The sequence below is a fragment of the Lichenostomus cassidix genome, chromosome 1Aa (assembly GCF_008360975.1).
Source record: "Lichenostomus cassidix isolate B80296 chromosome 1Aa, HeHo_3.0, whole genome shotgun sequence".
Lineage (NCBI taxonomy): Eukaryota > Metazoa > Chordata > Aves > Passeriformes > Meliphagidae > Lichenostomus > Lichenostomus cassidix.
Genome location: NC_139480.1, coordinates 48,819,284 through 48,834,025, shown reverse-complemented (window position 1 = coordinate 48,834,025; position 14,742 = coordinate 48,819,284). Strand labels below are relative to the sequence as shown.

At 56.9% G+C, this 14,742-nt stretch overlaps 1 protein-coding gene across 1 annotated transcript; it reads right to left on the bottom strand.

Moving 5' to 3' along the window:
- Positions 1–2,015: 2,015 nt before the first annotated feature.
- On the bottom strand, positions 2,016–12,801 carry NPTXR (neuronal pentraxin receptor). Its single transcript, XM_085048739.1, has 5 exons — positions 11,974–12,801; positions 4,962–5,184; positions 4,581–4,825; positions 4,077–4,256; positions 2,016–3,685 (listed from the first exon to the last, which is right to left on the bottom strand). Exons 1-5 carry the CDS (start codon positions 12,547–12,549, stop codon positions 3,461–3,463), a joined length of 1,449 nt encoding a protein of 482 aa, XP_084904865.1. The 5' UTR covers positions 12,550–12,801; the 3' UTR covers positions 2,016–3,460.
- Positions 12,802–14,742: the final 1,941 nt, after the last annotated feature.

Here is a 14,742-nt window from a genome sequence, read left to right as displayed (position 1 = left end):
TCCTGCTGAACTGCCACAGCCCTGCACTGCCCACCTCTTGGATGCCCTCCACCTTTTCTCCCCCATCCTGGATACCTAGACACAACACAGCCAAACAGCTGAAACACCTACCACAACCACAAAACCTTCTTCTAAACACCATTGTTAAAAATTTCCATCTTTGCCCCTCCGCTTCCACCCAAGGGCGACTGTTGTTCCTCATCTCTTCTGCACACAACACGTTGTTTTCCAGTCAGCTGCCCTTAGAGAGATGCGGGGCTTCTCCTGAGTGCTCCTGGTTAATTTAGAAGCAAGCAATATGTGTAAGTCATTGTAATTACTCCTTCCAGCCAGCAGTGCTATTGATTTGTCATCTCCTCCACCTTTTAAGCCCTGTCGCAGGTTTGCAGCTCTTGCAAGGCTCAACTTAAATGAAAAGAAATGGTCTCATCTTGCTCTCCTCCTCCTCAGATGGGTAAGAAGCAGACATTGCTTCCTGCAGAGAGCCAGGGCAGGATGGAAATCAAATATTTATTTCTGCTCTTCATTTGTGTCTCCCAGCCAGTTTCTAATCTCTCCATAATGCCTCGGTTTCCTGAAGAGACTTATGCAGAGGCATTTGCTGGAAGCTTTTAAAAGGTTTGAGAAAATTCTACCATTTCCCTGTGTGCCCCCAGGTCTGCCCCACTGGCTGTGAACCTCTGGGGGAGCAGAGCTCACCCTGCAGAAGCTGTGCCACCAGGCTCCCCCAGTTCTCCTGTTCCAGAAGTGACAGATTCACACATCCCGGGGACATGGCTGGGATTAGGATCATGCCAGCATCATTTGGCAGGGATAAGAGGGGCAGCACCAAAGGCCCTGATCAAGCATCTCGTGGTGTCCCCTTTGTTTCTGCTTTTCTGGAGCAGATTTACACACAGTTTCAACGTGGGCTGGGTTTCCAGGCTCCAGAGGAGATGGGTGTTATGCCAATAGCCTACATCAGCGGCCAGGCTGTTCCCATCCTTGTTCATCCTCTCACATCTCTCCTGCCTTCGCCAGCAGCCCCAAGAGCCCTCTCACAGGGCTTCTGCCATGTTGATGGGAGCATCTTCTGGACCAGCTTCCCCCTACATTTGAACTCTTTCTGAGTTTATGATCCTGGCAACATTTCTTGATGTTTCCTCCTCTAAAAAAGGTTGCCCTTCTTAATTATGCTGCTGTTATTATGAGCAGATATCACCTGTTGAACCCTCTCCTCTCAGTAATGGGAGTGTGAGTCTCCAGCTCTGCAAAGCCCTTGATCCAATGTTCTAGCTGAAGTACGTACTTTTTCTTCAAAATAAACCCTCAACGTTGTGGAGATGTGCTGAAGGTGAGAATGCCAGACTTGTCTTTTATGGCAGAAGGAGAAGTGGGAGCTGGGGTGGGCAGCTCTGACTCAGGGAGGAGATCCCAGCAGCATGCCAGCAATGGGGAAAAATGAGTCTGCTGGCACTGGGCTCTGTTTCCCCCAAATATTGGTGAGGCTGTGCCTTTCCTAGGAGGAGCAGGACCCACTGAGGGGCAAAAGCACCATACAGAACTGGTCACGAGTTGTTCTACAATAGGAGCTCCAAGAGCCATACCTGAACCATCTCGTGCCTAGCTAGGTCAGAAACTCATTACTAGCACTTAATTAGATTTATATTCAATGTGAGTTCCTTGCTGTCATGCTCTGACCTCGTGGCCATGGTTTCTCACTTGTTTCTGCTTCCCTGGAGTTGGGGAGGCAGTCCTCCTCCACGGAGAGGTGCTTCCCCCAGCCCTCCTGCCCCACCAGCAGCAGCCTCCACCCCATGCTGCTCTGCACTGGGGTAGATCAAACTGTGACACCACCCCCCTGCCCCTCTGGGGCAACAATACCGAACCCTTGCGGTGATATTCCTGCAATGCCAGCGATGGGTCCGGCCAACTCCCTTCAGTGATGCAACCCTAAGCAGCCAGGGCAAGGTCACCTCAGCTTGGGCTGGCCAGTGCCCTCCGTCCCCCCAGCAACCTTGTGCTCCACGGGAGGCTCGAACAGGAAACATCACGTTTATTGTTCACAATCAGCTTTACAAAAGAAACGTCCCACCACGGGTGCGCGTCAGGGGCCCTTTCACGAACGTGCATTAGAGAAAGCGCGAGCGAGCGAGGGAGAGGGGGCAGCTCGTCAGGGTGCGCGGTCACAGTGCTCCCACTTGGCACAAGGGCTGTCCCCATCCCCGCCCTGTCCCCCCAGCACTGGCAGAGACCCTGGGCGGGGAGATGCGGGGTGGCAGGGCTGTCCCTCCTGCCGGCTTTGCCTCCCCCAGGGGTGGGGGCAGCTGTCGCCCAGAGTGGGACTCGGGGTAGGGGGGAACACTGGAAGCTAAACACTGCATTGTGCAACCATGAGAGCCCCAAATAACCCTCCCACCACCCCAGACATACACACATGTGCACGTACACACACTCACACATCGAGATGTTGGTGACCACACAATGTGGAAACAGTGTATTCTCAGGCACTCCACAGGGAAAACACCAGCCCGCCCCTTCACCCTCCCAGTCCCAAGGCCAGTGGCAGCCCTGATCCTGGCAAGGAGCAGCTGAAGAAGGGGACCTGGGTGGAGCCAAGGGCAGTAGCCCAATCCAGTACCAAAAGACTGGGGGATGGATAGCAGGGCTCCTCAGACCACCACCATCCTCCATCTCTCTTTTTTTTTTTTTTTTGCTTTTGCTCCCTTCGATGGCAGTGCTGCACTCTTTCCCCCTCGGCCAGCGCTGGGGGAGATGCTTTGCCCCTTTCCCCCCATTCCCTTGGTGGCTGACCGATCTGCCAACTGGGAGGTGGTGGGGAGTGCTCTCTTCCCTCTGCCTCAAAAGCCTGGCTCCCCTCAGGCAGCCCTGCACAGGCAGGAAAGGCAGTGGCAGGGGTACAGGGGGTGTAAGAGCTGCCTCACTGACTCCACCATTCTCCCTCAGCTTCCCTGGGGCCACACTTGAAAAACCAGGGCAGCAGGAGAAGGGGTGGGGCTGGAGGTGAGATCCTGGAATGCAGGCTCATAAAACCAGACAGTGGGGTTGCTAGAAATAAATAAAGGGGATTTGTTCAGGTGATGCCTGCACCCTGGCATCCCACTGAGGCTGGACTGCACTCACAGTAGATGGAGTTCTCCTTCCCACTCCGTGTTGGGGCTGACAAGGTGAGGACCCTCACTGTACCAAGGACACCTGCAGATACAGCAAGGTCCACCCAAAACAGAAGTGGGGCAAGATGAGCATCAGGAGCCGGCCTGCCAGGAAGGAGGACAAGCCACACCACCAGCACAGGGACAACATGGAGGCTTCCAGGGGCCCCTCTCCCTCCTGGGACACCAGCATGGGGGGCTCAAGCATGGCCCCAGCAAGGCTTACTGGTCTGGGAGGGGAGAAAGGGGCTCCCTGCTTTGGGGCTGCCACCGGGCTCCTTGGCACTGGGGAGAGGGCTGGGGGCCACTCATGCCTTCCTGCCTTCCTCGCAGGCGGCAAAGCCCGCCTTGCTGGCACCTCCAAAGACCTCCACAGCCTGGTCATCCCACTGAATCACATTTCCTTGGAGGTGGGAGGTGCAGTTGGCCAAGCCCAGGATCTCTGCTGGCGCCAGCATGTGGTCCCACACGCCAAACTGTGCCAGCTCTCCCACGAAGGCCTGTGTGGCATCAAAGCGGCCCCCCAGGGTGTCCTGGGAAAGAGCAGGAGAAGTGATTGGACAGGGACAAGGAGAAGAGGAGGAACATGCATCCAGGGGGCAAACGGAGCAGGGGGGAGAGGGAAAAGTTTGGGGAGAAGCAGAGCAGGGTGCTTGACAGCAAGGAGGGGAGGGGATGGATGCATGGAAGAGATTCAAGAAGACAAGGCAAGGGAGCCAAAGGGATAGGGAGAGGGAAGAGAAGACAATGAGCCCATGTGGGCAGCCTGGAGGTCAGATAAACAGGCAGGAGAGCCAACTGCCCTGCCGAGTGCTCCTGCCCATGCTGCCCCCTGCTCTCACCCCATCTGGGGGCTTTTCCCCCCGGCCAGCTCCCACTAGAGCAATGCTAACTGGCAGCTCTCGGTGTTGAGCCAGTACTTACCTGCTCCTGCCCCAGGATGAGGACGCCCTGGGGCTTGATGGAGTGCCAGGAGGCCAGGTTCTCACCAGCAGCCCGTTGTTCACCATCCTGGTATGCCGACCACTTGCCATCGCGGGTGGTCCATGCCACACAGATGTGGTGCCACGCCTTGTCCTTCAGGCTCAGTGGCAGCTGGGCAACCTTTGAGAGAAGAACAAAATCCTGGTGCTTGATAGGACTACTGTGGGACCCCAGGGTCTCCCCAGCCTCTCACAGGGCATGCAGTGCACCCCCATGGTGGTGGCATCCCAACATCTATGGACATCCAAATGTGCTGCTTCTCCCTCTCAAAACTCACCCCAGTGAGCCACCCTCCCCATCCTCCTGCCTCCCACCAGAAACGTAGGACCCCTTCCTCCCAGCTCCCCCACACCAGTGCCCCCAGAATATAATTTCCTAGAGGGACTGAAGCAGGGAAGATGAAGGCAGGGGCTTCTCTCCTGCCCCTCCTGCAAGTGGGCTGACCTTGTCATTGATGAGCAGCTCCAGGGGGTTGGTGCCCCACTCCAACAGCACGATCTCGTTTGCTTGGCTCGGCACAGAGTAGGAGAAAGGGGTACCGAGCCCTGCCTGGGCCTTGGACTTCAGCCACATGCAGATGGTGAAGGCGTAGAGCTCCGGCAAGCTCTTCTTCATGCGGGCATACATGTAGTTGTTCTGCACAGGGATGGTCACCTTGAAGGCATCAGGAGGGCTGTAGCCCAGTGGTCCTATGTATTAAGGATGGGGAGGAGAGAGGAAGGTCAGCACCTGCAATTGGGATGAGGGTGACGTGGGACTCTCCTGGGGGTTCCTCGGGGTAGGAACTCCCCTGCCCCACCTCCATCCCTGTGGGGCTGGACTCACCATGCTCCAGCTCCGTCACCCGGTTCTGGAGGGAGTTCAGCTCCTTCTCGATGTGGTGCTGCTGCTGGCTGCGGTCAGTGTTGGCAGCTTGGCGCTCCTTCTGCAGGGTCAGGATCTTGGAAAGGAGCTGCTCCTCCAGCTGCTCCATCTTGGTGTGGAGGGCATCACGGGCAAGTGCTGGGGCAGTGGGTGCTGAGCCGTTGGTGCGGGCTGGCAGCTCCTGCTGCATTTGGTGGCAGCCACGATGGAGGGAATAGGAGGGACAAAAGAGAAAATTCAGCACAGTGTCACTGTAAGAGGTTTAAATAAGGGCATGCTCAGCCTGCAGCACTACAGGTAGTGCTGGGATGACAGTCCCATATCCGCACTGGGGTCTTCTCCAAGAGCCTCCAGCTGACTTTGTACCTCCCCTCGCAGACTTCCCATTGAGCTCATTACTGCAAAACGAAGCTTGGCTGCTCTTAAACACTTTCTGCTGCTTCAGAGACAGAGCAAGGATGGGATGTTTGGGTCATCCCTTGGCTCTGCTCCTGCAGGCAGCCTCCCAGGATGAGGAAATGATGTGGGAAGGACCTTGGAGCTCCCGGCCACTCCTGCTGCTCGTGAGGCTGCTTACCTATAGCCAGCATGTTAACATCCCTTAATGGGGCTGTAATCCTCTTAGCCCAGCTCAGCCAGCGTGTGGGGGTGTGTGCACGTGTGCCAGGTAGCTCTCCATAAGCCAACCTCTCCCAGGCCAGCAGGATGCCATGGAGAAGTGGGACTGGTGCCAGGCTGTCGTGGCTCTGGTCCTCAAGGCATGAGCCATCACCTGGGGACATGGAGCCTGTCTTGTCCCATCAGGGCTAACACTCAGACCAAAACTCTTCCCGCGGCAAATCCAACGCGGCAGCTGGTGAAGATGCTCCCAGCTGCTACTGCAGTCTGCAATGACCCCAGATCCCACCTTACTGGGAGACCCCATGCCAGCTGGAAGAAAACCAGTCTGGAAGGGAGGTGACCCTCTGCCATGCTCCTGGAGTCTCTCTGTTAATAGGAGCCCTCTCCTTTCCCCATGTTCTTAACACATTAGTGTCTCTGAAAGATGGTGACACCTTCTCTATGTTGCCAGACCTTCCCAAAGGTGTTGAAGCAGCCATGGAGACCCTTGGCTCCTTTGGCACTGAAGGATCAGCATGGCTGCTTCAGCCCTGGACATTCACATGGCTTGTGCTGGCAGGATATAGGGGATGCCATCCCTGTTGATCTGAGCAGCCTCCCTCCAGCCTCAGAGCTGTCTGGAGAAGGTCAGCACGCTCATCTGTCGTTGTGGCTTCCTGCTTTTTCTTCTTTCTCACATCCCGCTTCTCCGGGCTGGACAGGACCTGATAATCATGCACACAAAGCTGAAGAGGAGGGATGCCTGTCCATATCACCCCTAATCTTTGCTATCCATCGTGAACAACTGAGGGGAGGGGAGGGGAAGGCTGGAAGAAAATCAGGTTTGGCTGGGCAGGATGCAACCTTGGCGGATGGGAACAGCAGGGAGAGGAAAAGCAAGAAGATGGTGTTGGTGTGAGCACAAATGTACCCTCTCTGGGCAGCAACATGCTCAGGCTACAAATAAAAAGGAAGTTGTGATGCCCTGAGGTCTGCAAGAGCTGCCAGCAGTGTCTGCCAGGGCAGACCCACAGGTTCTATGAGGAAAACCAACACAGAAAAGCAAAACCCAGCAAGAAAAGAGGGGCTGTGCAGGGGACATCTGCCAGCCCTGACCAATTGCCAGCTCTCACTGCCGGCTTGCTCTGGCAGCACTAAGGATGCTCTTGCAGTGAGCAAAACCTCTCTGGAGAGGGAAAAGTGCCCTGCGAAGAGCATCCCACCTTTAATCTTTGCAAAATGGAGGGATTAGTCAGTAGGAAAGGGGCTTTAACTCTCTTGCCTTTTTTTTTTTTTTTTGAAGGGGTCTTGGGGATGTGCTGGATGAAAGGCAGGGTAGGGATGGCAGGAGGGAAGGTAAGTGCAAAGGTTAATTCTCATCCTTCTGGCAGAGATAATTCCCACCTGGGGCTGCCTGCATTTGTACCCAAGCTGAGCTGGCTGCGTTGGCAGGGAGCAGCACAGGTGGGATGGGGTTGCCTTTGCCTCTATGGCCACATCCCGTGGGCTCCCAGAGCTTTTCTCATCCTTTCAGGCCGCCTGGCTACGGCGGAGGCTGGCACGCTCCTGTCTGCCGCACGCTTTGATTGCTCGAGCTGCGGGTTTGGAGCCTACATCCCTGCTTTCGTGCACGGCTCCATCTGTTAATGACGAAAAAGGAAAAGGCTGGGAGCTTTTGTCACTCTCACTAGCCCCCGATAGCCTGCCCTACATTATTCAGTAGTGACTGAGTGCTTTTTTTTACCTCCCTCTTCCTCCTGATTTTCTCCCTGCTGTTATTTTCTCCCGTCTGTAACTTTTCTCCCTATGGCTTTTCCATTTCTCTGGCTTCGGAGCATCTCTTCCTCACGCTTCCCTCCATGCACACTCTGTCTCTCCCATTCAATTTCTTCCCCCTTCCTGAGTTTTTCCCCATCCAGCCCTCTCTCCAGCTCTTGCTGGCCCAACTTGGCAGCCAGGGCACCGACAGCTGGAGCCACGTGGCCGACTGAACCACTGCTGACCCCATGTTCCTTCTGGAAAGGGATTGTAGCCAGTACCCTCCTCTGGCAGAGTTTCAGAGCCATCCCAGCAAACACCATCCATATCCCCACAGCCAGATGATAGCTGGACAGGAGACCGGACTCCCCATTCTACCTCATGGAGTAGTTCTGGATGATCACCCGATGCCAGGCTGGGCTGCATCTCCGCGCCACGATCCTCATCTCCGAGCTGCTGCTCAAGCATCTTTCTCACAAAGCAAATTATTTGCAAAATTATTAATGGTTGATGTGCAGCTGTTATTTACCGGTGACCTTTGGGGAGGGGAGAGGGGGGGAAGCTCCTTCTCCCTGCCTGTTCCACAGGCACCCGGCTTCCCATCTGCTGCCGCACAGGCAGCAGGGGAGTGGGCAGCGGGTGTGGGGGAGGCTCGTTCCACGCTTTTTGGCCACCAGAACCGGCGAAAAAGACTGAAAGATGCCAGATAATATTAATCACGTTGAATGTCAGCGGCTGGCAGAGGGGTGGGGAGGGGGAGGTGGGGGCAGGGGGCTGCGGCAGCCACGCCGGCGTGTGCTCGCTGGGGCTGGAGCCCTCAGTCAGCAAATGTACTTTGATTTACATAAGGAGATCAGAGCCTCATTTACTAATGCACCAACAAATCTGGGTGTTGCTGCTGCCCCTCAGCTGCCAGCACACCAGTGCCCACCTTGGCTGCCGGGACAGGGCAGGCAGGAGCACAGGATGGTGCTTACAGGATGGAGCCCTGGCACATCACAGGGATCACGATGTTCAGCTGGCTGTGCACACACAGCAGACCCATTCCGTTCCTTGGACCCGTGAATCCTTCCAGCCTGCACAAAACTCCTCAGTGGCTGCCACCCTGGGATGCTCATTGCTGCAGGATGGCACACCTGCTGCAGGATGGCACACCTGCTGCACTGGCATTTTTTGGACCCTGCCACCTCTTTGGACCCAGGCAGGACCTTGGGGATCATTAAACTCCAACAGGGACTGCATGGAGGAGAAGACAAACAGGGATGCATCAGCCTTTCCCTCTTCCTCACAAGGGAAGAGCTCACCATTGATCCTGTCCCACTAAAACCACGCTTGGGGGAGCCTGGGACTTTCACAATTTGGGTATTTACATCCCTGCACTGCTGGAGATGAAGACAGCGGGGAAGCAGCTAGGTCACTGACATTCCCATTCCCTTACCCAAGGGTTTCCTGCCAGCAGCCAGGTCACCAGCCCCAATGGCAAAGCCACGTACCAGCTGAGGAGCAAACAGGCTGTTGCAATTCTAGCAGATCCCCCATGGAGCCCATCAGGCTGTTCCCTCTCCCGCTCTGCTCTCCTGCAAGGGATCATGGGGAGAAGGAGGGCATCTGCATCTCGGCACAGCCCAGGCAATTGTCTCTCTGCTCCTTTTCCATTTGCAGCAATAACTACTAGTGTGGAAAAGGAGCACCTGGGTCCCTCGGCTCTGTGTTCCAAGATGCACCTGAGTGTACAGACATGAGCATGTACTGAGAGAAAGGGGGGAGACCCTCAAAACCAGGATAAAAAAGCCTATCTAGGCTGCTGTGCGTGAGGAAAGGACGATCAGTGCCTCGGGTGGTGTTAGGGAAGATGTGTGACTGCTGTGCTGATGCTAGCTCAGCCCCACGGAAATGGCAGGGGACAAAGAGCAAGACCTTGGGGACCCTCCCTGCATCGTCCCCTGGGAAATCCTTCTGCCATGCTGACAAAACTAAGAAACAAATGCCTTAATAGGTTTTTCAGTGCATGAATAAATCTTGTTATGCCTTACAGACAGGGCTGAAAGTGCCCAGATTAGATCAGTGATCTTCCAGCCTCCTCCTCTCAGTCCCAGCTCTGAAGCATCCAGCAGTAATCCCTGCTGGCAAACCTGCCTGGAGACTCCCTGGGATGCAGCCTTCCCAGAGCAGCTGATGGCATTTTGTGTCATCTCTCTTCCGAGACTAAGCCACCACAGACTTGGCAGCATTTCCTCTCCTTCCCAATGGGTTTTGCAGAGTCTTCAGCACATGAGGGCCACCCTGGGACTGTCCCCATCCAGGGATCAACCTTTTGGGATGATCATTGCCACCATCCAGGATAGCTGTGGAGGCTGATAGTGCCTCCCATATCATGGGGTACCCCAGGAAGGCTCCCAGAGATGATAGCTGGAGCCATGCAGGACAGAAGAGTGAGGTACCCCACACGAAGTTTTAGATGTCTGCTCCTGGCATGGGGTGAGAGGCAATTTGGAGAGGGAGGCCACAGGCAACCATCACTGAATGGCCGAGGTGTGACCAGGAGGCTCAGCTGGCTGGGCTGTGGCCATCACAGAGGTGTGGTGCACAGAGGTGTGGTTACTGGGCAGGAGCAGGACAGACAAAGTCCAGCTAACCTGCAACACCCTGCCCTATATCCTCACCTGGCAGGACTCACTGAATCTCAGGATGCTGTCTCTGTCTGCCCGGCAGAGTATACTTGGGACCCTCAGGCCCTTGGCAACACAAAACCGAACATTTTTGGCCATGTGCCACTTGGCTTCCCCCTCAGTGTGTGCATGAGCCTCATCCTAGCATCACTTCAGGCTCCCTGGATGCGTGTGAGAGGCTGCTTCAATTCTTGTGAGCTTCACCCTCCTCCTCCACCCCAAACCTCCCACCATCATCAGAAACCCCAGGAGAGGGGCCAGGGCAGCTCATGGGTGATGCTGCCCCATGGAGAAGGGGGAAGAGCATGGCTCTGTGGCCTGATGCTCCCCAGGATCCAAACTGATGTGCTGGGCACTGTCCCACCGTGCATCGCCTGGTCCTCATGAACACACCCCATATGTGTGCAGGGACTTATTTCCTCACTTTGTTTCTGGGTGAGCGCACCTGCTGTGTTATTCCACTGATGGAAAATCATTTGTTTGGGGCTGCAGGGTTTTTCTGGGGGGCAGTCTGTCCCTCCCTTTGGCTGCATTTGGCTCTGGGCAATGTCAGGCTGCATGTCCCACTCTCTCTGCATGCACCTGGTGTGCCTCTATGTTTCTTCTTGTGTCTGTGTGTGCATTACCCTGGCGTCTCACAGGTGCTTCCTCTCATCTTCCAGCTCTTTTCCTTCTTGTGTGCATGTGTTTATTCACCTTTCTCTTTCTATTCATTTGCCTTTCTCTGTCTTTCTATTCCTGTGCATATCTCCGTCCATTCCAATAACCCTCTCTCCCAGTCTCATTTCTCAGCCTGTGACCTTAGTGGCTCTGAATTTCCTCTTTGTTGCCTGCTGCTGTGCCCACACGGCTGTAGTGAGGGGGGCAGAAGGGCAAAACTGAGGAGAGGGACCCCATAGGGTGCTGCATGACCCCCCTCCTAGCTCCACACTCCAGGGAGGAGTGGAGAGGGCAACAGGAAACTGAACAGGAAGATGAGAAGGTTGAGGACTTGCAGGAGGCTCCTTGCAGGTGGCTCTGACACCTGACAGACCTCAGGGAACAACCCCTACCTGGAGGAAACTCCACAGGGAAAACAGACAACTCTCCTCTTGCAGCTCTCACATGCCAAGACCATTGCCACAGCCATATCCTGCAAAGGTCTGCCAAGGTCCGTGGGACTGCTGAGCCCATATCAGCCCAAATAAATCAACACTCACATGCATTCCGTGATGTGCCCCATGACAGACATCACCATAGAGCCTTTGGTGCCACTGGCTTGTGGCTGGGCCAGGGCTGAGCCTGCCAGGCACACGCTGCACAGCTCCTAGAGCGTGGGGACCAGGAGTCTGCATCCTAAATGTCACCAGCCCAATGCCACAGGAATAGGCACAGCAAATGACTCCAACTGTGCCCTTCCCTCTCCAGCTCCTGTGGACCATGTGGGGAAGGGGTGCCAGGCTCACAGAGGGTGGCACTGCACTTTACTTTGTGAGGAGTCCCATTCATAACCACGATGGCATCAGATGGGATTTACCTTTTTGCTAAAGGACAGGATTTGTCCCTGAGCTGCCAACTTGCTCTGGAGCAGTCCCTGGCAGGTGCCATGGGGCAAGCAAGGTACCCTAGCTGGGTGCAGACTGGGGGAAAGCGGGGCAGCCCTGGTGCTTTGGGACTACCCTGCATGGAGGGAGGAGATGGGGGAGCTGAAGCTGAGTCCTTTGCCCCTGGGCAGAGATCTCAGGAGAGAGCAAGGCAAGGACAACCTTCCTGAAGCCGCATGGGGAGGACGAGCTAGTTTGGGGTGCATGTGGCTGCAAGCCTGGGGAATGGCACGTGTGGGAGCATCTATCCCAGGGAGCATCATCCCCCGGGAGCATCCCTCCCAGACCCCTGGGAACATCTTTCCCTAGAAGCATCCCTCCCAGACCCCCGGGAGCATCTTTCCCCGGGAGCATCCCTCTCACCTCTATCCGGTCGATTCGGTCCTGGAGGGTGCGGACAGCCTCCTCCAGCTCCCGCACGGCGGGCGGCTCGTCGGGCGGGTGGCCCATGGTGCCGGGGCGCGGGGCGGCGCGGAGCCCGGCGGCGGCGGGCGGCGCGGCGGCAGGGGAGCTCCGCAGGCCGCCCTCACATCGGCTGAGCTTGCCGGTGAGCTCCCTGATGGTCTCCTGGTCCATGCGGATCCGCTCCTTCTGCTCCAGCGCCGTGCGGCGCAGCTGGGCCGCCGCGCTCCGCAGCGCCAGCAGCTCCTCGGGGCCGGCGGTGCTGCCGGCGGCGGTGCCGGTGCCGGTGGCCGGGCACTCGGTGCTCAGCGGGGTGCAGACGAAGCGGCTGAAGAGCGGCGGCCCCCCCGGCAGGCGCGGCCCGGCGCTGGCCAGAGCCTCGGCGGGGCCGTGCAGCGCTCCCAGCCCCTTGTCGGCGGCGGGCAGGAGGGCGGCGGCGGCCGAGTCATTGTCGGCGGCGGCGGCGGCGGGCGCGGCGGTGCCGGCCGGGTGGACGCTGGCGATGATGCAAATGATGGCCCCCAGGAAAGCCAGCATGCCCGCCGCCAGCAGCACCGCCAGAAACTTCAGGGTGGCAGCGGCGTGGGGGGCCCGAGCCCGCGGACGGCGAGAAAACGAAAAGGGAGGGGATGGAGAGGGGGACGGACGGTCGGAGGGACGGACGGGTAGCCCGGAGGGAGCCGGCGGGGAAGGACGGTACCGGCAGCAGCACCGGAGCCCCGCCGCGCCGCGCCTCGCTTATATGTGGCGGGCGGCGCCGCCCGCACCGCACCGCACCGCCCCCGCCGCCGCCCTCGGCCGTGCCCCGCTCGGTGACCCCCCTTCCCGCTGAGCACCCTCCCCGGGCTGCAAGCGCGAACCTCCGGGCGCTGGGAGGAGGAGAACGGGCGAGGGGACGGGAAGGGGAGGGGGGGCACCCCGGAGGCACCCGGGGACGGGGCCAGCCCTGACTCGGCTCGCTGAAGGCAGCCCGACGGGAGCCGCGGGCGAGAGGATGCTGCTCCGGCACAGCCCGAGGGAAGATTTTTCCCCTGCGAGATGCCTGGGCTGGAAGTAAAGGGCCCCTTGACACCCCGAGGGTGAGAGCCTCGTAATCAGTCATTCCCTGCGAGGGTCTTTCGGGCCTTTTCCTCCTTGCCTTTCCCCTAAAAATTAAACTAGCAAACTTCTTAGCTGTCTTGCTCTCCCACCTCAGACAGGAGTGTTGCAGAGCACTGCCATGGGATGCCTCACCCTCTGCCCCTCATGCCCATGTTATCCATGTGGGAAATGCATTTAATTTTCCCCCACCATCGCTCTATTCTGAGCTGCTCCTAAACGAGATGCTTCAGACAAACACTTTCTCCTTGCTCCAACAGAAGCTGTGCCATGCCCTTTCCTGTTCCCCGGGCACACTGGGGCATTGGCGACACAGCCCTGCCGTGAAAAGAGGAGCAGAAGAGGGAAAGAGAACAAAATCAATTTCAAGCTCTACTCAGTAATGGCAAGAAATCCTTCCTAGCCGGCAGGGAAGCAGGAGCATGTGTTTTTAGAACAGCTCCAGTGCTGGCTATGAAACAACGGTAAAGATTGCATCTTCTTTCCCCCCAGGGCATTTTTGAGTGGATAGCAAGGGAGCCAGAGCTGCAAAGACTCCAGATTTGGCTCTTTGGGAACAGAGAGGAGAATGTTGTTGACAAGGTACAGTCACCCTTTCTCCCCACAGAGTGCATTGTACCCCAGCCCCACAAAACCCTGGAGCCAGCAAGAGACCTGCCTGACTTGTAGTGTTAGAAGGCTGTGGGGAGGAGGAGAAGACAGATGGGGTAGTTTAAAGAAGAGGGAGGGATGAAAATGATGGGGAGGAAAAGTGGAGGTGGACATGGAGCAGGCTGAGCATGTGGATGTGAAGAAAGCCCAAGCAACAGGCATCTGGCCCCATTGGCAAGGCCAGTGAGCGCTCTGGGAGGGTGAATGCTTGGTGTGCTGGGACAAATGGGCACTGGTGTGGGATGCAAAGGAAACTGAAGCCTGCACCCTGTGACATGAAGGGAGGCCACCTGCCTCCAACCTACCACTTGCTAACAGCAGCAGGGAATTTGCACACTGCTGCCTCGCCCCCTGCCTGCAGCATGCCCACCCTGGCAGGAGTGGATTTGAAAGGAACCCATGTGAGTGCTGGACCAGCCCACCCTACCTCACAGTGTGCAGATCAGGGTGGGAGGGATATCCTTTGCAACCCTGCAGAAGAAAGTGCCGTTTGCTTCTACAAAGCTTCTTGTCAGGGGAAGTGGTGCTGTGCTGGGGACTTTACACTGTCCTGAACATCCAGATTTTATTGCTAAAGGTTACAGGATTGTGGATTGTGGTGGCAAAGTTTATATTGGGTGACACCACTGTGGCAGTGAAGGGTAGGGTAAGCCCCTCTGGGCCAGGCTGGCCCCACTCACCCATGCTGGGATGGGGAAGAGTTGGGTACCACAGCGAGGCAGAGCTCACTGCTCCCACGGTCCCAACCTCTCTCTCAGCAGGGACCACAACTTCTACCAAGAGACAAAGAGGTGGCAAAAATAGATTTTCGCAGGGGGTGATGACTCAGACTGGTGAGTAGCCAGAGCAGCTTCTCTGTCCCATGAATAACAATTCATAACAGTTCAGAGGTGCTTGATGGGCAGCCGGCCCTGCAAGGATGTAGTGCTGCCAAAACCCTGCTGTCCCATGCGTGACAAGGGTGGGGGAAGACAATGTGGG

Coding starts and splice junctions, on each gene's coding strand:
- NPTXR (XM_085048739.1), bottom strand. CDS start 12,549: ATGCTGGCTTTCCTGGGGGCCATCATTTGCATCATCGCCAGCGTCCAC. Junction 5,185..11,973: donor ACCGAATCGACCGGATAGAG/GTGAGAGGGATG, acceptor CACCAAATGCAG/CAGGAGCTGCCAGCCCGCAC. Junction 3,686..4,076: donor TCATCCTGGGGCAGGAGCAG/GTAAGTACTGGC, acceptor GCTCTTTCCCAG/GACACCCTGGGGGGCCGCTT.